General features: G+C 33.5%; 1 protein-coding gene across 1 annotated transcript in view; it reads right to left on the bottom strand.

Annotated features, from left to right (window-relative positions):
• Positions 1-26,521, bottom strand: part of LOC106663269 (hemicentin-1-like) — a 242,533-nt gene that overhangs the window by 60,298 nt on the left and 155,714 nt on the right. The window contains exon 10 of the mRNA XM_024227612.1: positions 7,209-7,502. Within this exon, the coding sequence (XP_024083380.1) occupies positions 7,209-7,502 (294 nt within the window). The remainder of the gene's footprint in view (positions 1-7,208; positions 7,503-26,521) is intronic.

The following is a 26,521-nucleotide window of genomic DNA, read 5'->3' as shown; positions in this document are numbered from 1 at the left end:
GATTCCCTAACGTTTCCAACGTGTTACGGATCGAGTTTAAATGGAAACGGAGGGCAGAGGACCTTTAGTCCGCCAATCGTTTGAAGGATATATCGAATTACATTATTTCCAAGAAGATCTATTCTTTTTTCGATCGTTTCAACTTTCTTCCATAAAAAATGACTTAAATTTTACAGAACAAATTGTTTATAGCTAAAAGAAATATTACTATGATAAATTAACATAAAAACATTAAACCAAATGTCAGGCAGGATAAATTTTTAGATGGGAAGACATCACATACACATATAGCATTAAAGTTGTTGGAATGCCAAAACTTGGTCGAAATAACTACATTTGCATGTGCATAAAAAGAAAATAATAAATAAACAGCTTTAACAATATTATAATCTAATTAGTATACTAATTAGTATATTAATTACTAACTAAGCTATAAATACTAGGATTAGTACAGTATTGAACGTAGGGATCCTTCGGTTTGCAAGGTGTTGCAGAACCTTTAGAAAAAGAAAATGATCATTTAAAATTTTCGTTTTGTTTGTACTTATAATAGTAGATATTATTCATTTGTCCTCCTTATAAAATAACAATTACATTTGTGCGAATCTACCAATGTGGATAACTTTCTGCGTTGACAAATTGTGGAAACATTAAAATGTTTGTTTTTCCAGAATTACGTAATGATATTCTAGTTAAATAATGTAATTAAATGGTACAGATATTATTATTCTCAATTATAATTATATTCAATCAATATTATAATTATTTTCAACTCATAAAAAACACAATAAAATAGCAATTAGTACTTAGGTATATATTATAAGTTTGTGATAAATGCATAGTTTTGTACAGTTTTGTAACTGACGTACGCCAGCTGCATGCAAAACGCACGATTCCTATATTCACAGACGAAAAGTTCACAATAAAACATGAGTATTTTGAAAAATGAAGAATTTTATTTTGTTTTCATATAGTCTCGCCTGTGAAAGGTACCTTGAGCGAGGAATAAAATGGAATAAAGTATTTTTGTATAATATCTCTTTGTTAGAGGATATGCACCACTAAGTTAGAATTACAACTTAATTTTTGAAAGTAATAACTTGTTTACTTCCAAAGGGGGGCGACGGACGAGGGATCACCGATTTCAATGAAACTTTTTGTGACAAGGTCGAAAAATGTTACTCATGTTCGAGAACTCTTGCCAATTAGCTATAGAAGGCGAGAAAAAAATGAAAACATCATAACTTTTTTTAAATATGAATTTTTCTTTCTTTGTTGGGCAAGTGTTTCTTTTTTGTAAGTTTTTTTTCAAGGTAACCCTTTTTAACTCCAAATTAACCTTTCTAAGTTCAAATTAAACTTTTATAATTGAAGGGTATTTGAAAACAAGAACAAAAAAGAAATCCGTGCTGATGTTTTTATTATTTAGAATTTTGTAGCTTGGCTGAGAGATGCCTTAATTACAAATTGGGAGGAAGGAATGTCCGTTGGTTTGTAGGGAACAAAGCAAGAATGAAACCATTTGGGCTGCTGAAGATGGGCGAATGGCCCTCAAGGTCCAAGAAATTAAAATATCAACACGGATGTCTCGGTTTTTCAAATAGCTTTCATCTATATTGTTGAACAGTGGATAATTCAACAAAATCAGTTTTTTTAATTTAAATAACAAAATATAAATAGTAGTAGCACTAACGGTGGCAGAACGACAAAATAATAGTAAAAACGGTATTAAAAGTATAAAAAGTGTCCTCATTAAAAATAAAACATGACAATTAATTACAATTGGTATTAGACGTTATGTAGAAGTAAAATATATAAAAACAAATGATCTTTATAATACAATTAATTAAGGTTTTTCATCTCAACTAAAAACCTTAATTAATTGTAATGTATTAATTGGTCAAGCGGACCACGAAATCAGTGAATTTAAGATCTTTATAATAATTCCAGATTTTTAAAAATATAAAATAACTATTTTATTTAATAATTATTTTATATTTTTCAAAATCTCAATTTAATAGAGAGATCGTTAGTCTTTACATTGAATTTTATATCATTTTCATTTTCAATTTAAAGCTAAAGGGATCAACTCAGTTCGGAAGAAGTTCGTGCTGCCATGAGTTCCCGGCCACATAGGGCGCTCCGGAAGCTTCCGCGACGTTTCCCAACCTGTACGCCTAGCTAATTTAAAACTATTAATTTCCAATACAGTAAAAGGGGTGTATGCGTGTGTGTGTGTGTGTTTTGTATGTTTTTTTTTCTAATCTGTAGTTGAAAACGTGAGGGACAAACGAGGGGCTAGCATTTTAGGATACCGACGTATTATATATACAAAACCAGAGAGTCAGTAACCAGATCGTCACAAGCAAACGGCTGCAGTTTATACCAAAATACGCTTGACAGACGAGAAAAATAAGGAAAACACAAAGAGGGACGGGGATGACCTACCTCAGCTGTTTTTCGGGGCCATAAACCTCCCACTTTATGTATATACACTGACAGGTAAAAAAATCCACCCAATTGATTTTTTTCATTTTCTCAGTAAAAGAAAATTCTGACCTCAATTTGTCTTATTGTTTTTTACCAATAAATATTTATTTGTTATATGTTTTAAATTGGGAATATCAATTAGAGGTAAACACATTTAATCATTAATCCAAAACAAGGATAAAGGTTTTTTTTCAATGTTTACTTTTTGCGGAATTTAACATGTTTATTCAGTCTAATTTGAAATCTGAATGAATAAACTGTTTAGTTTTCATCTTTTATTTCTTAATTTCAATTCAAGGCAATCTTAAAAATGCCACTTAGTGCTGAGGATGTTGCGCGTGGTGTGGCACTTATTGGTGATGGACGTTACATCACGTATGCAGCTATTGCCATCGGAGTACCCTACAAAAAACTGCGAGACGCCATTAGTCATTTTCCAGAAACTGGGTCCTACCATAGAAAGCACGGTTCTGGACGCCGTCGAGTAACAGAACCACAAGATGAACTTTTTTTTTTAGTTTGAGAATTTTCAGAAACCGGCACTTTACTGTTGTTCAAGCGATTCATCAGTTCCAGGAAGTCCGAGGCGTCCAAATTTTTGAACGTACTGCTCGAGGAATATTAAAGCGGGGAACACACTTACCCGATGCAACGCAATGCGACGCTACCTGATGCTACCCGATGCGATCTCTCGTTTTGGTAGGTTGTGCACATCTATGAGATGTCATGCGCACGCCATGTACAGTCACACAACGTGTATCACAAATCGGTGTCACAATCGCAACGCCTCTTTTGTTCTTAATGCATTATTTTGAGCAAAACCATGTAATACATTGTTAGTTAAATTTAATAGCACAACCATGTAATAAATTGTTAGTTAAATTTAATTGTTTTTAATAAAGTTATTCCGTTGTTTTGATAAATTTTCTTCCTAACCATCATAATTAAATAATTTTGATAAAAGCTCATGAATTTTTGAACTCGTTTAATTTGGTTTATATTAAAATAAGAATGTTGTAATAAACATAACGACAAAATTACATATACATAATACTACAAAAAATATTACTGACCGGTTCTGACCTACTCCAGGAAAATGGTGTAATTCATGAACAAAACAATGTAATAAATTGTGAGTTAAATTTTATGAGCAAAACCGTGTAGTAAATTGTTAGTTAAATTCATTATATCAAAAAAATAGGTATTCCGATGTTTTGATCAATTTTCTACCAAACCATTAAAATTAATTTTTTAAAAAATAACAACTACTGAATTTTTGATCTTGCTTAATTTGGTTTATATTAAAATAAGTACGTTGTAATTAATAATACGATAATAATACATAAAGTTTGAATAAAAGTATGAGTGTCCAGTTCTTTTGTTTTCGACTGTACTCGATTTATTTGGAATTAAAACAGGTTCGAAGTTAAAAAGAGTTAATTTGAAACCAAAAAGTGTAATTTGAAATTACATAGGTTTAATATGAAATAAGAAAGGTACGTTTGAAGTCAAAAGGGGTTATTTTGAAATAAAAATGATTAATTTGATGTTAAAAAGGGCATATTAAAAACGATTTATTTGAAGTTAAAAAGGGGTTATTCTGAAATTAAACAAGAGTTAAGTTATAAAAAGCTAATTTGATATGAAAAAACGTTGATTCGAAGTTAAAAAGGTTTATTTTGAAATTTAAAACAGTTAATTTGAAGTTAAGGGTTAATTTAAAATTGTAAAAAGGTTGATTTGAAATTCAAAAGGTTAATTTCAAATTCCAAAAATGATTTTAAGTTTAATAGCGTTAATATAATATTAAATTTTTTTATTGTAGTTAGGAAAAACATGAAAATAATGCATTTGTGAGTGAGCAAATTCCAACAATCTATTGAAATACAATACATAATTATTTTGTGACCAAAGAAGGTAGTAAAGTAACAAACAATAATAATTTATGACAAACTAAATTTTTAGTTGTTTTTCGCACTCCAGAAAAACCCTGAATACCATCGTTTTCTGTAAATGGACTCTACATAGTTCAAGTCATATCAACTGCTCAATTTTGTTGTATTTTGTCTGATTCTACTAAATTGTAATTTATACAAACGAGTGCTTTGTAAATATAACATTGTTTTTAATAAAGCTTCCTTTTTTCACAGTGTCAATATTGATACCTACCGTGAGACACTAATGCATCCGGGAAATGGGGAAAAACCATGCCTGCATAGGACTAGCATACATTTGAAATTTCGGCTTAGAACGGGTGATAACATTTAGTTTTAACTATAACAACAAACAAACCAGGATAGAATTAGACGAAGAAAAATTTTGCGAAAAAACCATACTAGGATTAGGTCAGTACCGACATTGGATTTTTGTAATGGTTCCTGTCGGAGTTTCAGGGACTGGAATAGCCGCTGTTATTTTCATAACGATGTTCCATAATATGGCCCCCAGGGCTGTGAGGGAGCTTTGTGAATCCGGTAATAAACGGGTAGAAATTGAAGGTTTCAGGCGTGCCATTTGTTTCAATTTTTCACGCTTGTTAATCACGGAGGGGGATGGGAAGAATCAATCACCGGGCCCAGTATCCTTGTTAGCTCCCCCTCTTTTTGATTCTGTCACTGATATTGGCGTTTAATTAAATTATTTAGACGTCTTTCACGCCCTCATATTCGGGGCGATTAATGTTTTAATTGTTTTTGACTCATTTTTGACTGGAAGTAAGGTATATAATTTATACAGGGCAATCTGTCTTGTGTGGTAAAACGACGTATCCAGAGCAGTGCATTTTTCGATGCAGGGAAAACAATGCATCACCAGCTGGTTTGGTACAATTTTGAAAGAAAAGAAAGAATACCATTATCCTTTGAGAGAAATGCTCCTTTAAGAGCAAAGACATAATTTAAATAACACTTTTTACAGTACGTTTTTCATGTAAAACTTTCCATGAAATTTTCAAGAAAACATGATTTATGTACTAAGAATAAATAAAAAAATAAAAAAGTAAAGTATGAGAAAAGGAATTTCTAAGTAATGTGCCATTTCAATTTACTACAAATAAAAAATATTACACCGTGAGAGTTGTTATAAAAGACACGTTAAAAGGGTTGGATGTAGCGACCACTTTTTTACTCAGGAATAATCTGGATACTGTAGAAGCTGGACGCTCGATTTGAGTATCGAGAAGAAGCTCGAGTCCTTTGAGATGAATTTATACCCGTTTACAGTCCACATATCGTGGATACAGAGAGTTACAAATGATCGCAAAATTGCCTCGCAGCATGGGCAAGCCCTGAGAACTTCTGCTCATGATCAACAAAAGAAAAACACGGTATATGCGATATAGCCGAAAGCATGGCAGATAACAATTCAATTTTTTTATCCACGGGCACACCGAGATGAAAGACATGACCTTTTATTTTTATTTTGGTTTTAAAGGTAATGTTTCAAGAAAAATTTATTATTGATATTTGACATTCATTAAGAATGCGCGTTAAGTCAACTTGGAGATAAACACAATGCCCTTTTTTACAAGTTTCCCGTCCTTTACGTTCCAAAATAATCATACCAAAAACTCACCAATCCATTCATTTTTCCTTGAGAATTCGACGATACAATTTATTTTTTAACTGATTAAAAAAGTATAAAATTAAGATTTAATTGAATAAAGAATGAAAATGTAATCTGTGTTTATTTTTTTAAACCTAACTTTAAACAACAACAATCAGTTACATAAATAGAACTTACCGAGTTCTGAAAGAAAACTTCAATATTCCAAGATCAAATCGACGAGGATAAATTCCCCCCCCACATTTTGGAAGTGTTTTCCATTAAAAAAATATGATACCAAAAAACTCAAAAAAATTCGTATCTGTTCTTGCCATCTTCATTGGTTGGTTTGTCGGTTATGTCCAAGTCTTCTGTTAAATTGTTATCTCTTAAAACTTGTGTAGGGATTCGACAGTATATCTTTGTTGTTGATGCACAGAGGACAAGACTCTTTTTTCAATGTAAACGTACATTGAGTACATTTTTCTTCATTTATTCTTGTCCGGCACTTTTTGAACCAGTCTTCGATAAACTCAAGGTGTTTTTGGATGTTGGAGATAGCTTGAATAGGATTCGAGGTAGAGGACAAAATTGCGGTACCGTCCGCCTAGGTGATGATGACCGGTCATCGGTATAAATGATATAAAACATGGGAACAAGGAACCTCCCTTGTGGAACGCTGGCTTGTATTTGCCTGACTTCAAACAACTCGTTGCCGCACTTCACTCTGACCAGCGGTCGGTTAGATAAGATTGCAAGATAAGGTAATAAGGAGTGAGTAGGAAGCGTTTAAGTTTATAAAGCATGCCCGGGTGCCAGACCCTATCAGATGCCTGTGCTACATTTAGGAACACATTCAAGAAATACTCTTTATTCTCTAGTGCAGGGGAGTCGACAACTCTGAACTCTTTTGGATCGTGGAGTGATGAGGACGGAATGGGTGAGAGGGAATTATTTTATGAGTATCTAGGATGGGGATTAATCGTTTTAAAGGGAGTCTTTCAAGGATTTCGAATATTTTTGATGTGCTAATGCTTTTAATTAAATTCTGATTCGACTTCGTTTTACACGATGTTTTTGAATTTTTTTACGTTTGCAATTTTGTGTATTTTAGTTCATTTCAGATGCAATTTATCACTATGTACTAGATCAAAAAATAAATGATTGACTCTTACCTGCAGGAACAACTTGATAAACGCACGGTGTTTTCTGAACACCTACGGCGTTGGAACCCCAGCATGAAAGAGTTCCGTAATCCATTTCTGAGACGGGCGTGTAGTTAAGGGTTGAAACCGTTCCTGATGCCGTGTATCTGGAGGGAGGTACTTCGGTCTGTTCGCCGGAATTGTTGAAAGTCCATTTGAATGTCACGAGAGGTGGGTTAGCGTCTACTTGACACTTCAGAGCAACTGTTTCCTGCTTCAAAGCCCCGTACAGTTCGTCTTTCTCATCTTTACAAGTGGGGACATCTGTGAACAATAGGTGTTTACACAAACTGGTATTTACGTAGAACAGAAAATACACACACACACACACACACACACACACACACACATATATATATATTGGGTTGTCCGGAAAATAATGCAGGATTTTGGTATTAAACAAAAAAAAAGAAACTAGTTACTTTAAAGCAATGTTCTTTAATCAAAATAATTTCCCATACTCTCAATACATTTCTCCCAACGTGTTGGTAACTTATTAATTCCGTCTGAGTAGAATTCAGAATTTTTAGAATTGATAAAGTCAATAAATGCATTTTCCAGTTCCGTTTGATTTTTGAATATTATGTGTTGTAAGTAGTGGTCCAGGTGTGTAAAAAAATGGTAGTCAGTAGGCGAGAGGTCCGGAGAGTAGGGTGGGTGAGGCAAAGTTTCATAGCCAAGCTCCAATAATTTTTGTGACGTTACACGTGACACATGTGGTCGAGCGTTGTCATGCAACAAAATGGGCCCTTTCCGATTGACCAAAGAGGGCTTCATTACTGCCAATTTCTGATGCATGGTATTAATTTGGTTACAGTATGATTCAGCATTGATGGTTTCGCCAGGATTTAAGAAGCTGTAGTGTATTAAACCAAATGAAGCCCACCATACCGTAACCATTACCTTTTTTTGATGAGTTGGGGGCTTTGGAAAATGTATTGGAGCTTCTCCTTTGTCGAGCCACTGTCCAGAACGTCTAGTGTTATCGTAGAGAATCCACTTTTCGTCACATGTAACAATTCTGGCCAGAAATGGGTCATTTTTGTTTCGACAAAGAAGTGATGCACAAACATCAAAGCGCTGATTTTTTTGGCGATCGTTTAATGAGTGTGGAACCCAATTTTCGAGTTTTTTCACTTTTCCAATCGCCTTGAGGTGGTCAGCGACGGTCGTTTTACTGACTTTGAGTTGCTCTGCAAGTTCTCGAACAGTTGTTTTGGGGTTTTCTTCCACCACTGATCGCAGAACATCATCATTAAGAGAGGAAGGCCTTCCACGACCTTCTTCATCTTCAAGGCTGAAATCTCCCTCCCGAAATTTTTTAAACCACCTTTGCACAGTGCACTCATTAACACAACCCTCGCCCCAGACTTGGTTAATGTTTCTAGCCGTTTGGGCTCCGCTTCGGCCGAGTTTAAACTCGTAAAAGAAAATCGTACGAAATTCTCGCTTTGACATTATAAGGATGACTGAATTATTTCCAAGTAGCGGAATGCTACAGAGGTAAACAAACAATATCATTTGGAAGAGGATTAATAAGTGTTGACATTCATACAAATGAGTAATCCTGTAAACGTAAACAGAATATTTTATATAGATTTTTTTTAATGAAAACTTAAAATCCTGCATTATTTTCCGGACAACCCGATATATATATATATATATATCTTGTTACGGATACTTCGAAATGCAACAGTAGTTTCACATTTTGTCATAAACTGCGAAGGCTTAAACATTATTTGAGCTCCAATGGGCCATGTACTCCCACCAGAATATTTCGAATAACACACCATAGGGAGAGAAAAAACCAGTATTCACGTCTCTAAAACTGTGGACACGATCCAATCATGCCTTTAAATGTAAAAGGTTCGGGTATTACAAACTCCAGTGTTACTGTTTTGTAAAGCCTTAATTGTCCTAAAAAATGAAAAACCACTGCAGCTCGAATTCTTTTACCGCAGCCTGGGTTGTAAAATATTTGTTGTATTATTTATTCGATACAAGAAAGAAAAAACGTACATTGAGCAGAATCCGTTATTGTTATTTTATAAGTATTCAACATAGATTCCGTTTTAATCCGGCAATATTGAAAAAAATCTATAGCCATGCTCTTGTGTACTAATAAATTTAAACAAAAGTACTTAATGAAATTAAGTATTAATTAATTACTTAAATTTTAATAAAAAAGTAGTACGAGTATATAGTAAATTTTTAACTAAAACAAATTGGTATACAAAATGAAAATTTCATTGTCTATTGATGATTGTACCACTGAAGAGAACATTGTGGGATCTACACCCCATCAAATTCCACTTAATATAATTAATCAATCAATGTTTGATTAATTCCGTTCCAAAGCATAAGTTGATTATTTGTAACTTAATGAAGATTCATATTAACTTATGTTATTAACTTGTTCGTAACACGACGACGATTTTCAATTACCAGAATAAGGATAAGTAACGTATTTGAGTTTTTCTACGTTATTAAATTGTAAACTGTACAATATTTATTCTAAAGTTGCTAAAAATCCTGATATACTGGACAATTTTATTTGCTTGAATCATTACACATAATTTCAAACGTGAGGAAAATTGTTTGGACTACTTCAGTTATTTCGCATTTTCAAAGGTAATCTGGATGGCAGATTTTCCCTCCTCATTGCTTAATATACAAAAGGGGGCGTCAATAAATGACCATTTTTGTATAGGTGTTCTCTCAGATACTAGTGGCTAGTATAGAGACTTATCTCCCTTCTGAGCTTTACCCTATCTAGCCGTATAAATATGTTTGCTAGTTTTGAGTTTCTTAACCATGTGTTTATTAAGCCTGTGCAAAGACGGTAAAGAAAAAAAAATTGGAAATCATTGACAGATAATTAATTAAATAATTTAATATGCCTGGCATCCCTTCAGTTCGTCCGTTTATCCTTTTGGTATGAGTGGATCAATGCTGAGATTGAAGAGCCTATGTTTGTTCATATCATCACAATTATACACGTTCTGAACCTATAGTGTGCGTTCCAGAGATGGTCTGCTTGTATATTTCTAAGAATTTCTATGTGCCCTGGCACCTGTCATATTGCTAGGCTGTTTTCTCAGCTTTTGGAGACTTACGATGCTTCCACCTGTGAACTATATCGTCTTTGATAATTAGAAGATATTCTAAGTTCGCATAATTAGAGGTAGATTTAAACCCTAAAGGGTTAAGGCACTAAACAAGCTAGACACATTAGTACTCGATATTCCATCACAAGCACACCCAAACCTTCACGCTAATAAATAAATTCGCTCAAAGTAGGAAATTAATTCAACCAACATACGATAGGGCTCCTTATATCCGGTCAAATATAATTAGTTTTTTGTTCTATACACAGATGAACAAATTTAAAGCACCATTCAATTATTTAGTTTAACATTACATCCATTATATTTCCACCTTAGTTACAGGTAATTAGGAGCTATCGTAGGTAAAATAGACAGTAAATAATGCTTCATTTACTTTACATGTTTTCTTTTGTACTGATTAATCCCATTTGCACAATTAGTTCAGATAAATCATTAGATATTGGAAAAATGCCTAATGGAACACTTTCAATGTTTAGTTCAGTTTTAAGTTTAATCAAGTGATAACAAAACTAAGCCAAGTCTAACCTTTTTCGGTGTAGCGATCCATACTATAAGATATCTGAGAAGAGCAGGGTGAAACAATGGAAATCATTCGCTAGACACAGACTTTCCGACAATCTCTTTGGGAGGTTTAAAAGGAAAATGAAACTACGGAAAATATCGAAGGAAGAAATAAGAAACTCCACATCTGAACAAGTTCCCTGATCAAGCACTGCAGATTCATAGGGACCTCTCAGAAAGATTATCATCAGCCAATACCGTAGATCCAGGTTCTACACAATGCAAAAGTGTCTTATAAGAAAATAGGTTTTACCAAAAACATAATTTAAATCTTTCAGTTTAAAAAAAGAAAGATAGTTTGAAACAACTCTTTTGTAGCTTGGTCCTTATCGATCATTTTAGTGTGCCTATCTTCACGGTTTTGGTATGTCCCACACGGTACGGCATCTTCGCTGTGTCTGTTAGGTTCCTGTATTTATTTATGAACGTCCTGAAAAGTAGAAAATGTGCATCCGTGTAAGATGATGGAAAGATTAAAAATTATTTTTAAAAAATCACGAAAGAAACGCAATAAACAAAAGCCATATATAGCAAAATAAAACCACAAAGACAGATATTACGTGAACCACGTTCACATACGACCTCACAACTTATCAAAAGAACATGACTTGACATGATTCGCAGAGGCCAACTATAGATGGAGGGAAGCCGCGTATGACAGACAAAAACATCTAGGATAGGCCGACATAAATCTTGGAAAACGCCTGAGCAACTAAGCTTTATGCTTTTTTACAGTTGTTTTTCGTACAATTAATACGACTTAATCCTCGATGAGAGTTTTAAGAAATCAAATTATTACAATGCACCACCGTTCAAAATATGCAGGTTATCCCGTGAACAGGCTTCAATACTTCAGGAAGTTACCCGACCAATGTCAAATTGTCTCCATTGTCTTGAGGCTTTTTCTCAATTGCATTCGAGATATTTCATTTTAGAGGTTACTTCAACCTTTCACAACTTTATTCCATGAAGTCCGCCATGTACATAAAATATTAAATCTACTGTAAATTGGATTACACCAATGGAAAGAGCATTCAAGACGCTATGAGATTCATTTTTTTTATTGCAACCATGAGCTTTCAAACAAACAAAATCGTTTAGAAAGTAATCTTTTACAAGCTTTCAAAGTTCTTGTTTAAAATTTAAGAAAGAATTCTTCACGATTCTTCGTTTTGTAAATACTGAGAGATATGGCCCTCACGGGACAGTTAGTTTAGTAATAATTACATCTATTGCAATTAATTTCTCGAAGGTCAGTTATCTCCATTGTAAAGCAAATGTTTAATTGGAAAAAAATTATTTTCCGGTTACCAACGGTAAACTTGTTAATGCTTCCTCTATTTCATTTCTAAACTTCAAAATTTCTATTAAAAATAATGAAAATAATATAAAGTAAAAAATATCACTCTCTTGTACAAAATGGAGCATAAGAAAAAAGATGAAGAAAAGAAAGTGAAAAAAAAGTTTAACAGTCAAAATGTCAAGCTTCTTGGCTTCCATTCTCAAAGACATTTTGACCATTTAATTGATATTTTAGAAGTATTTGTATTTTCTTAAATTCAATTGTGTACCAACGTCTGTTTCTGTTTTCTTCTTACTACTTTCAGTATTACTTAATAAAAGCTTCGAAATCTGAAAGAGTAATTTTGTAGCAATTAAACTTTAAATTCAGATTAATGATAATATACTTTTAGAAAGTAAGCACATGTGTTTACACCTCATAGGTAAGGGCAAAGTTTCTGTAAGCGGCATATCTGTCAGCATTTGTAGAACCAAGAAAATCTAACCAACTTTAGACAAGAACTTCAGATACTCGAAAAAGTTTATATTCTACGTGATTTTGTATTTGATCTATTTAGGATTACAAGAAGAAAACAGACGAATCTCATTGCATTTTCAATGTTCTTTCCACTGTTGTATCCAATTAACAGTAAAAATAACTATTTATGAGATACGTTGTAGAATAACTATTTATCAGATACGTCGTACTTTATGGAATAAAGTTACGAAACGTTGAACCAAACTAAAACTGAAATATCTCGCATACTACTGAGAATTCGACATTGGACAATAGGTAGTTTTTAGTCAAATAATTAATTATTTTAACCGGTATTTGTCGCGCTCTTATGGACCATAAATTAAATAATCTAAAAGGGAAAGAATGGATGAATTGTGAAGCTTTTTCTGCTTTGAAAAGTTTCAATGAAAAGACCTTTATACCTAAGAAGGTGACGAAGGGCTGGCTGGGCTGAGACGAGAAAGCTTATAGGCTTAAACATTTCCAAGCGATTTTTTTTTTTGTGGAGTCAATGCGCATCAAACCGTTTATGTAAATTGCCACATTAAAAAGACTGTCTAAATAAAACGTGATTCCCTGTGAGGTTGGGTTACCGAGCGGAACCTGGGAGGGGACTGGCGAGGATTTATCAGCGGTTACGGATCATTAAAGAGAGAGAGGGAGATTTGAGGAGGAAAGAAAAAAATTGAGGGTTGGCAGGGGGTAGGTGAATGGAGTCTCGTTAGGAGCCGCACAAACATGGGCCGACCAATACAACCAATTGGACACATGCCTTTCCTTTTATCCCCTAGGACCAAAGGCACGGCAGTTTATCTCTAATTAATTATCTTTACAAAACTGAAACTCTGGCCTGGTAATTTCAAGGTAGACCCAGAGTGTCAAATAGTAATTTAAAAAAAAAAGATCCTGGCTTTGTTATTTTTACCAAAAAAAATTGTGAATATTTTTCGAAAGAATCAAGCTACAAACAATTTAAAATGTCATTGCACAGAACGGCTACAACTTAGAGAGTTGACAAAATATGTACAACAAAAGGAATACAAAAAACAAAACAAAACCTCAAAAACAGAAAACTTGCAAATTAAAATTCAAAAATGAATATATTGAACACCCAGAATGTACAAACAGAACGAAAACCTTCATCAATTTTTTCTGATGTGTTTTTCTTAACTCAACTTTAACTGGATGTTTTTCAATTTTGATATACATATTTTCAAGAGAGTCCGTACTTTGAATTTTAGCATCAAATAAATAGTTATCATATTTCAGCAATTTTTCATGATCATCAAATTCCGTTACCATATTTTGGTACCATTTTATCGATATCTATTTGGTCTGGTACCAATCTTTTTGATATCATACGATTTTGTATCAAGGAGGATTTTTACAATAGTGAATCGTTAATTTTTTGCAACAAGCTAAAGTTGTGACTAAAATTTTTTACACCTTTTCTACAATTTAAAAAATATATTTTTCCGTTCTTGCGTGTTTTTTTTAAGAATTACACCCTAATATTGTATGTCTTTTATCAACATACAAATATTAAAAGCTAATTGTTTCAATTTGTTCAAGAGTTTTAGAGAAAGGGGTACTGAAAAGTGAAAAAATATGACAATCGGGAGGATAGTCTTTGTTATTAATAAATATTTTTCGATAATTAACTTTACATAGTTTTTCCCACTAGTTAGGTTTATTTTTAAACACTTTTGCCACGATGTGAGTTGGAAATCTAATTCATTATTTTTATTTGACGGAACAAATGAAGTTTTGCTTTCTCTTTTTTTCTACTTCAAGGATATTTATACATCAGTAGGATAAGAAAATGATAAATAACTAGGATCGTCTAAATGAGACAAAATATATAAAAGTTAGAAAAATCAAAAGAAACTTCCAGTAAACGAGGCCAGCAAAAATATTTATTTTTAGCATTCTTTAAATATCGATATTAATGGCCATAAACTTCACTTAAAACTTCATAACCTCTCTGAATTTTATGTAAACTCAACGTTACTATAACCGTTGGAAAGCATATCATTACACGCGGGGGAAAATAAGGATGAAAACAACCAAAAACGCATCAAACATTTTATTCTTTTTGTCAGATTTTCATTTATTGATAGATGCCAGATTTGTTCCATTCCACATAGGATATAAGCTTCTAAACCAAAATAAAATTTCTTGTCGATCAGTTAAGCCTTTTCAGCTATCATGATTTTTGTGATTTTAGAAATATACGGAGGCACGTGGGCACTTTATTACTGGACAGAAAACATGGACACTAAATCGACCAGGGTCACATACATAAGAAAAGAACGTACAAGCTATGGAAAATTATTAAGACAAAACATTTGCAAAACAAACCTAACAAGCAAATGGCAAATACATCAGAGAGGACGAAAAATAAAAGATACCAAGAACATATAAGATAGTTTAATGACAATGACGGAAAATCAAACTACACGATTCACCTACGCGATGTACAAAAAGGAGGAAAAATGAACAGTCTAGAAAATTTGGCAATATGCAAACTTCAAACATTTAACACTAAAAAAATACACACAAACAAATAACCTTATAAAACAGATTCAACTGCATAAAAATTACACAGACCCACTGAAGATGTCGAAATGCTGATACATGATGACCTAGCGAGAAATGGCTGAGCAAACTCAACAATCAATTTTATTTAATTTTCACCTAAGGGCTGAGGAAAGATAAAAGATAAAATATTACCAATGGAGGAAATTCATGATTTTACTGACTAACCAAAACAGAACATTAAAAATATTTCGTTTCTATTCAATTTATTTCTATTTATGAAAAGTTATTTATCAAAGGCAATATCACTAGATGTGAGGTCTTGGTTGAAATATGAGAATGTATAAAAATTTCAGTGTTTTACTTCAATTTATTACACGACTTTCTACTATTTCGGGTAGGCGGTTTTTACGTACAACAACTAAGTACTTTAAGTAATTTATTACTAAGTAATTTATTTCTTTTTATCGTTCTCTTTATTTAATCATATATAAATTCATGTGTTTTCTATCTTAATATTTGTAAATAATTTCGAACAAATCATCATCATGATCTTTACCCCATGTTACTAACTTTCAAAAGAACTTGGTTATCTCTTGAAATATCTTTGTCAAAAGTACACGACGCCGGGTTTGACTCTTAACTCCGGAGAGGGAAATGTGCTTTATTTAGCCATATGCCATTACATTAGACCCAACAGGCATTAATCATTTCATCTGTTGGACGGAGGGACAGGTTAGTGCATATGAGTTACGACGACTTCACTTACGACGTGAAGACTTCCTGTTTCACGCTACTACTACTCAGAAAAAAATGAGCTGGCTTATAACTACTAACTTGTAAATAATAACCAGAACACTTTTGTTAACATCCGATTATAAAGTCAAAAATCATCATTGTACAAACACATAACATGCATTTCTTTTAAACTTTATAGGGTCAAAAATTAATTAGGCTTAGTACAAATTTTATAAAAATCAATTTAAAAAGTAAAACCTAACTGTTTACGATACGCTTCATTATAATTTTCATTTCAATTAATTATTCTTTTTATCTAAAGTTTTGGTTGAGCTGAAAAGTTAGTGTCACGAGCGGGATTCGAACTCACCACCTTTGGCTCAATACGCCGCGGCTCTAACCACTTGAGCTATCGTGACACGGGAAATCTGTTAAGGGGTTATAGCAACTAACTATAGGAACTAACTTGTTCATCTCAACACCTTAGATAAAAAGAATAATTAGTTGGAATAACAAATATGGTCCATTATGATCGATAAACATGTATGGATTAATATTTTTCATTTTGGATCCCATAAAATGTCACGTTTGTCAGTACGGGACTACTTTAACTTTGCCCACGAAATTCTTTAAAAGATCTTGGTTTCAAATGCTTTATCTAAATATGAAATTAAATACATTAAGCTAAATGAAGATTATTAATCGCTGCTTAGAGTAGTAATAGTGTGTATTATTAATGGACAATTATCTAGTGATCATTAATCCTTTGCCAAAGGATCGGAAAGTTTTGTGGGTTTTTTTTTCACTGATCTCTGTGTAAATAAAACTGTATTTTTCTACGGTTTTATTAAGTTACTAACTTGTCGTTGATAGGCCAAGTTGTAAAATTACTATTAAAAGAACAAAAAGACCCATAACGAAAAAAAACACATTACCCCTCCCAGAAATACTTGATATTTAACGGGGCGGGTTTAAAGCCTTCAATCACGGTAATAAATAACTTTCACTCTCCAGATATCACACACTCATCCCAATCACAATAATAAATTATTGTCACTCTTCAGACATCATGCTACAACTCTAGGGTGCTCGATATTCCTCGCGGCGAGTTTAATCTCCAAATTTAACTACTAAATTACTTCCCCCTTGACAAATCACACTTTGACCATAGAGTACTCGATATTCCTTGGAGTGGGAATGACCACTCATTCACGGTAATAAATTACTTTAACTCTTTAGGCAAAACACTCTCACTCTACACTTCTCGATTACCTCGGGGCGAGTTTAACCCCCCCCCCCCAATAACGGTAATACATTACCGTCACAATTTTCCGACTCGGCATTTCACGGGGTGAGGTATATTTTCTTAATTCACGGTAATAAATTACTTTAACTCTTTAGGCAAAACACTCTCACTCTACACTTCTCGATTACCTCGGGGCGAGTTTAACCCCCCCCCCCCAATAACGGTAATACATTACCGTCACAATTTTCCGACTCGGCATTTCACGGGGTGAGGTATATTTTCTTAATTCACGGTAATAAATTACTTTAATTCTCCAAATATCATACTCTAACCCCATTTTTCTCTGTATTCCTCGAGCCAAACTTAACCCCCATCCATTCACGCTAATAAATTACTTTCATTCTCTATACATCAGACTGTCACCCTCAATGACATAATGTTGTCCCTACTAAATAATAAGGTTTCCGTTCTCGTTATTTTTAGTTAACAGAGTTTAAGAATTGTTGACCTCATTCCCTCAGCCTTAGAAAACATGAATAATTCTTTCACTACCTGCACTGCGATTCGATTTAGTGTTTATACACCGTGCCATGGACAAATATGGTTAGTCAACTTCACCCACTGGTTAAGCAACTTTTCTCGAAATTTCAAACTGCCACAAAAAAAGAGCTTTTGCCGATTGGATCAAGTTAGGTGTAACAACACCGTAGGACAGAAGCAAACAAAATACCCTGCCAAAAAAATTCCTAAACTTACTGCAGATTATCAATCACAATTATGTAAATTCTTGGTAGTAAATATACGGCGCTACATAAATGTAATTTATAAGACACTAATTTTACTTTTTAAAGCAACTTCGTTGTTTTTTATAATCGAGGTATATAGTTAATTTGAAAATGTTAGGATATGGAACATTATTGTTTATATGTCCCTTTTATACAATCAGCTTGAACAATAAAAGCTGAATTATGAAAAGACGACAATATAAAACATAAAATTATAAAACCCACACTGTCGTTTCTTGGTCCGAATCCTGGCATAAACCTTGTATTTTATTTGATAATTATTTCATAAAAGAATTGTAAAGTCGTTTGGTCCCTAGTCCTCGACACTCAACGGGTAGTTGAAAGTTAAGCTCTCCTGCAAGTCAGGATTTTAATTTAATAAAACCTACTTAGAGGAGGTAAAAAAATTAATGATACGAAACAATACGATTTTATGTTTAGTGTACACCTGCTTAAACCAATAATTTCTATTTTGTTTATTGGGATGAATGTTTAAAATTGGCTTTGACCTATTTTTCTATTAATACAATTTTCACACGTACATATGTCTGACGAGGGTGATTGTGTAAATATTTTAAACGACAATAAATTCTATTATTTTAGTTTAATCAGTGATTTTCATTTTCCACATATTGCATCCTATTAGGTATCGGGTTGTCCGGAAAATAATGCAGGATTTTAAGTTTTCATTAAAAAAAATCTATATAAAATATTCTGTTTACGTTTACAGGATTACTCNGAGAGTATGGGAAATTATTTTGATTAAAGAACATTGCTTTAAAGTAACTAGTTTCTTTTTTTTTGTTTAATACCAAAATCCTGCATTATTTTCCGGACAACCCAATACATCAAAGTCGATTGATGAAAATGACGAGTTCGACATAATTGGACAAATGATGAAGATTGATGAGACTCATAATTGATGATAATGGTACCAAACGTTAATTATAATGGCGAGATTGAAATGTTTCATTAGCGTAGCCTCTGCGTGTGCATGACGTGTTATAATATATTTCACATTAAACATATTCAAAATCCGCGTTCCCGTTTAGATGGAATACTGATGGCCCATGCAAATAAATTTATTTTTATGGGGGAAGACGGGATGCGCGTTAAAGCCAGTCGTAAACATTGAGAAATAACAATTACTAACATTTTACACATGTGGCGGATTTATTCTTGCAAAATGCTAAACTAGTCAGCACTATCGTTTGTAGGTAAGCATTTTTTTTTTTTTTTTTTTTTTTTGCTAGGGCTATCAATTAGCCTGCTAACCGAGTGTATCTGATGCTCTGACGTGATTTACTTTTTAAATTTATTAGCATCAAGGGATGTCGAATCAAATGCTTTTGAAGTCTGGCCAAATACATACCTCAGCACTAATATTAGCAAGGTGTTTCTCATGTTAGAGATCTAGCTGGAGATTGAAATATAAAATTTCGGTTTAACAAAATCTGAAGGCGAAAAGTCTAGCATTGACTTATCTACGTTGGTAGTGTCTTGGCAGCTTAGACGTATTTTGGGGGAGCTCTTCTCGATAGCAAAAAAAACACACATTACGTTTACTTAATTAAGTTAGCTTTTAAAAAACATAATCCATCATTCGACATATATATATATTTTTTTCCGTCAAAATAATCCTTTTTAACTTCAAATTAACCTTTTTTAAATTGAAAATTAACTTTTTCTTTAAAGCATTAAAACAACTTAATAACATGATATATATTGATTTATTATTACTAATTTATACAAGCTCAAATCTGCACACTACGCACGTATATAGATAGAGTTGGGCCTATCAATTCTCGCAGTCCACCGGCAAGCTTTCGTACTTTAGAACAAATTAATGGCAGGCCTCGAGAATCACCCACCCCGGGTGTTGACAGGCCCGAGTCAGAACTTGGTCTTATCCGTCCAGCCACCGAGGTCGGACTCCAGGAATATCAACAGCTAAGATACTTCAGCTCCCAACGTAATCAATCTCCCATTCACTATTCCAGTCACTCTTAAATAAGTTCTTTCCTATTTACATACTATTCATTCAGGTAGGGTGGTCGAATACTTGATTGCCCTCTATCACCCTCACATATTATATAACTAATCTATGTAATTAGGGTTGACAGGTATTCAAAATTCCGCCATCTGGCCTCTTACACTAGACATTCACACTAATAAATACATTCACCCTCAACACTCACTAGGGGACACATGACTATCATTACTACAAAAAATAAAACAATAAAACAACCATGTTTCTTCCAAGAATCGGAACAGGAGACCCAATGCTCAAACACACGGGTGGCACTACTACGCTCTCTATACGGAGCCAAGGAATGTCACTCTTCAATAACTGAGACACATCGAGCAACTTTCTCTCCAGACACATACGAGGGCTTTGGCGCAAGAGTAAGTGTCCGTGGGTCAACCTCCCATGGCCTATCCTTAGTCCTTAGAGGTGAATATGACCCCTCTTCTACGGACCAAATCATCCAAGGGCCACCATCGACAGCGCTTTTGATACGCGAGAGCTTTTCTGACGGCCGGCCTACCGCCGCTGCCACTTTCGTTTAACCATATGTTTTATGCAGCACTCCCATCACAACCTTATATGAAATGTAAGCACCTAAAGTAAAATTCCTATATATTTGATAATGCAAGGATATCAAATGGGTTGTTATATAAAATACCATGCGCGTATTAATTACAATTAAATTTTAAAACAATTGTATAATTAAATTTAAAAAGTAGTCTTATTTTAATTAAAGAATTTTTTAAAAACGTTTAAAAAGGTATATTAGATTATTGTTAAAAATAAAAAGATCACCATTAAATAATATTATTATATTAAATAGCAATAATAGAATAACATTTTTTAAAATTTAATGTTATACAATTTTGTACTTTAATTGTAATTATTATCATATGGTTGTATAAAAGCACAATTACTTTATATTTTAAAACAATTCTCAAATATCAAGGTATTTTACTTTATGCGCTCATATTTCATACCAACTCCGTATTTTTTAATGCTTTAAAGAAAGGGATAATCTGAAATTAAAAAGGCATAATTTGAACAAAAAAAAAGTTAAACCGGTTTAAGTAGAAATTAAAAAGGTTATTTGATGTTAAAAAGGGCAAAGTTGACTTTGCTATATATATAGAGGGATTGACGGATTCTGTCACGTATAAGGATAATATACCTCTTCTTTATTGTCGCCGCAGAATCAAATAGATTACACGACAAATGGCAAAAAGGAGGGAAAATTCAAAAGGTGGGGATGAGATGGGAAGTTAGTGTCCGAGTGGATCGATGTCACGATAGCTCAAGTGGTAGAGCAGCGGTGTATTTAGCCGAAGATCGTGGGTTCGAGCCCCTCTTGTGACGCTGACGTTTTATCTCAACCAAAACTTTAATTAATTCAAAAGAATTTACTTTGTCAAGCGGACCACGAAACCTAATAAAATGTTATAAGGATAATGTGATATTGTAATTCCAAGTTGTACAGTCTGTCGACCTTGGTATACTTCTTCTTCATCATCTTCCTGTGGGTTGATCATTCGTTCTTCATAATTTGTTTTGTCAGTAAATCTAAAAGATATAGAATTTTATTTAATGTTCTTTATTAAATCATTTTCTAAGGGTGTTATGTATCTTTATTATTTTATATATACTATTTTATTAATATAAAAAACTAGAATGATTTTCTTCGAGGTCTAAGACAATCTGAGGGATATTCTTTTTGTTACGTATATCAGAAACGTTTCTACAACTTATTCAACTTTAAAAACCATTTCCTGCTTGAAAAAAATAAAAATGTTCAATTCAATGTGCATTTATTACATTTGGATTACCAATCCAGAGTCCGAAGTGAAAGTCTAAGAGAAGTGTCTGGAAATTGAAAGTTCAACGACTTCCGTGGAATGGTCTTAACCTAACCAACCAATCGGGAAATAGTTGTTTGTAAAAACGGGCCCGAGAAGAAAAAGAAGAAGAAGAAAAAAGACTAAGGGAATATTGTTAGTCGATGGCTGGGTGGGTTCAACCGGAGAGGGGCAGCAATAGGAAGAGCCAATAAATGTCCAGGTAGAAGACAGGAGGAACAGAGCTCTGTCACGGAATTTCATTCTGGCCTCTCTCTTGTTAATAACTCAGTCTTGTTCGACCTAATTACTTGGTAACCTAACCGGGCCTTCTCTACTGGCTATATTTTTCTTTATTTTTCCTTTTTGCTGTAGACGCCTAAACGACGAAACTGTTCGCGATGTTTAAACCGCTCTCCGTGTAAAATAGAAAGTACTTTGTCGAACCTGGCCGAATATTTTTTCAGAAATAGACTTCACAACATTTTTACACACTACCAATAAAGAACCAATAAAACAAAATATATTAAAAAAAACATAATTAGGTACTTTACAAACATCTATTATACATAATTAAATATATTAATTAATGCTTCTACTGAACTGTCACTAATGCATAATTCAAACACCATGATTCGTTTTGGCATATTTACTATTTTTCATTTTACGTTTATAGCCATTAAATTTAAAACTCCAATAACAAATTGGTCTGATTTATGCGATTGCTATTGAAAATGTACTATATATAACAAATGATAAAACAAGAAAACACTGTTCAGTTTAAGAAGTATTAACATCAAGCCTTAAGAAATAACCATACTTACAGTTGCGTGTTATATTTTAATATAATGACCCTAATTTTAAAACAATAGGATTTCATGTCAAAGGTTTCAACACGTGGAGGTTGTGAATTCGGATTCGCGGAAGCGTATTTTCCTTTTTAGAAAATTATTTTTGTACGCGTTTTATCTAAGTAGGTCAAAAGTAAATTTGAATATGCATGCAGGAGGGAAATACATGTAATGTTCATACATAGAAAGTATGAAGGGTTATGCGCTCTCCGCATCTCGTGTCATGGGAGTGAACACTAAGTGAAGATCTCGGTTAAGGCTAAAAGGTTTCAACCTATTACCCTAAGAAAGGGAACAGCTTTCAACACCATCTCCGACCAGACCACAACTATTCCATCGCTATAACAAGGAAGTGGTTAATTAATTAATACGTGTACTGAGCTGTCACTAATAAATACGTTAAAACACCACAAATCGATTCGAAAATAGCGATTGTTTTGCACATCACTATTTAGAGGTAAAAATAATAAAACAGCTATATTCCCTTTCTAACTTAGTTAAGCAGTAAGTAATCAAATAGAAATGGAAAGAAAAAAGAAGTGATTGTGCTATTGACGGGAGGTGTGCCACACGCGATTCTTTAACCCCTGCCCATTCCAACAAATTAATTACTTATTTTGGATCAAGTCCTAATGGAAAAATGCAGAGTTCGCTCATATATTTGATGCGACTGAATTATTTGCATAAAAAAGCTAAAGCGTATACAATCAAACAGAAACTCTTTAACTCGCAGACTTTAAAGGCAACTACAAGTTACACTTCCAATTCGTTAATTTTTTTGCGTTTTGGGCTATTCAGCAACATATACAAAGCACGCCTTTTCGTAGCATAAAACCACCACCAACATTTATGTTTTATTAGTGACATTCCAGGAAAGATTTAATTCAGGAGTCATTTTTCCGATTCATGGACTCTTTCTCTTATTGCATCAAACATCTGTTGGTAAAATTGATATTTTTGGTATATGTTGATGAATAGAGAATGCGATTAGGTTTTCGATACGCTTTTATGAATCTACAAAGCCAAATTAATAATAGAAAAACATACTAGCAATAACAGACCTCAGGGAAATGTCTACCATACATCTATAGCATTGAGATTATTTTTGTGAAATTTTTTTACAGTTTATTCGGAAAGGAGGTCGCGAGGCCATTTCCTCTTAAGACGCCTTATGGGGTTGTAGGGATGGGTTCTATCGGACAGGGCTTGGGCAAGACTATTTGAATGGTGGGAGAGTTTTTTGTGAACTAACGTAAATACTTCTCAATGTTCCACAGAGTTCCCTAGCACGATGACTAGCTCTTTTAATAGCTATGATTTGGACGAAATAACTCTGTTTTTCACCTAAAATCATGCGTAAGTTTTTGGGGGTACTACGAAAAGTCTTACACACTTGTAATTTTTATCAAACCTCCCCACCTGCAGCTTTCGTTTGTGATTAGAAATTACATACTGACCATATCGTAAAGCATACCTAGTCAATTCTTCTAACTTAAATACTCTTAACATTATGTTACCAAAAATGGATGAAAATTCGTTGTACTAAAAATTGTATTTTTAGTAGATTGATGTACAATGAAAGGAATATGTGTATCAGTACGATTATATGCGTTTACAAATTAACCAAATAGCCAAAATACCAAAGTAAAAACATGGTGGTACAAAGTGTAGTTGGGAAATGATTACCACGATTTTCTGCTGCAGCAGTGAGATTACTTTCGTGAAGTAAATACTTTCCACTGTCCATAAGGGTTTTCCTTCGCGAATTATTATTAGTATTATTGGTTTTTAATAAATGATGTATTTGTATCATGTAAATGTAGACGATCATAACCAGTCATGCGTCTTGAAGCTAAGGATTAAGAAAGTGTATAAAACCTGGGACAGATTAGTTCGTAGACAAAAGAAAAGTTGAGGTCGCTATGGAAGGTGTGGTTTGTGGCGTAGTAAGGAATTTTGACAATTTGTCTGAGGACTTCTGAATGCACAGTTTGAATGTGTTGGGTATTAGATAGCTTGGCGAAACCCTAAAGCTCCAATTCGTGTCCAAAGTGATCGCAGGAATGTACTTTATAGTTTGTGTTTTAAAACAGATTTCGATCCTTCGTATCATAAGTCTTGTGTGCGGATTCCACGTCAAGCTGCTGTCTAGGTTCAGGCCTAAGTATCTGTCAAGAGTGAAAGTCGGTAGATCTTTGCTGATGTAAGTGAAGGGTTCGGGTTAGAACAATTGCGGTGGTTTCATTCGCATAGGTGGTAATGATGGCTTTATGATAGTAACATCAGCAGAATAAGTTGCATACAGGATGAGACCAAGAATACATCCTTGTGGAACGTCGGGTTGTATTGGTCTGATATTCCTTGAGGCACCCCACTATGAAGCAACGCTCAGCTTATTTAGACAGAATATGGAAATAAGGAGTGTATAGCAATAGGTTAGTTTGTAGAGGTTGTTTGGGCGCTATATCCTATCAAAGAGCCTAGGTCACATCCAGGAACGCACACAAGCAATATTCTTTATCCTCTTGAGTTTTAATAATATTTCTTTGATTATACGTCGATGGTTCATAAAATGTGTACTATGAGAGAATTTCCATGTTGATGGATGGAGTCGATGTTTATTCAAAATTTTTCTTTCAAAGAATTTCCATGAAATGAAGCTAATAAAAGGAAGTATGAATTGAACACAATAAATAATAAAATATATTTATTACTGTATCAATAGAAAATAATATAAACGTCTTAAGTTTGTTAAATAAAAAATAAATACATTTTCACATTTCCCGAAAATGCTCCATCTTTTATTTCCTCGATACATGACAAACCCCGGGAAGAATTGCCCATTCGCAACTCTTATAAAATAAAAGTTATTTTCTAATGTTAAACCGTGCATAAAATTTTGCACAGTTCAGATAAAGTCGAACAGGGTACCTTTAGGCTTGTAACCAGCTGATCTCACCTAGGAGATATCATTAATATTCAACCCCCTTCGATACAAAAGCCTATAATCGCAGGTGTCAATGAGGTGCAAATAATAAACAGGATTACACGCGATGCTAATGATTATGTGTGTCAGTTAATATCAAAACATTATTTTTCATCGGATTATCAAATAATTTATAATTCATTTCTCATTATAACCGTAAATTTTTAATTTAAATGAAATGCAGGAAAATCAGGAAAATTGTAAGAGACGTTGAAGAGGTGGTTTTTTCGTGACAAGTTCCCTGCCGTGAGCAAATGATTAGAATCGATTATTACTTATTCCCGTTTTATTAGAGTGAGTAAAGGTAGATATGACCATGGGCACCCATTCACAACAGCTGTCAGATTTCTTCCTACCGCCAGCAAGGGTCAGGCAATTGAATATTCGCCTGAATAATTCGGCATATAAGAGGAAAGACGAGTTTTGTACTTCGCTTAATATAGCTTGATTGCATTGAGTTTCACCTCGACTTACTTTGAAAAACCGTGTTCGAATTTTTCACCCTTATGGGAAAATTCCGAGATCGCTCCGTTTTTTACGAGCTATGCCAGAAGAATATTTTTCAATCCAGAAGCCATAAAACTGACTACAGTTAAAATGTCCATTTACAATCACAGTTGTCGAACGAGTATCTTTAACAATTAAAAAAGTTAACAATAAATATTAAAATTTTAATTTTAAAAAACGATTAGGGTAGGGAAAAAATTGCTAGAATGAATGTTGTCTTCTTGGAAACCACTTTATCAGGACTAATAAAATTTGAACTGATTTGGAGAGGAGGACAACTATAT

This window comes from Cimex lectularius, unplaced genomic scaffold (genome assembly GCF_000648675.2).
Source record: "Cimex lectularius strain Harlan isolate CLEC.00 unplaced genomic scaffold, Clec_2.1 scaffold221, whole genome shotgun sequence".
Classification (NCBI taxonomy): domain Eukaryota; kingdom Metazoa; phylum Arthropoda; class Insecta; order Hemiptera; family Cimicidae; genus Cimex; species Cimex lectularius.
Note: the sequence above shows the minus strand (reverse complement) of the source record. Positions and strands in the feature narration are given on the sequence as shown.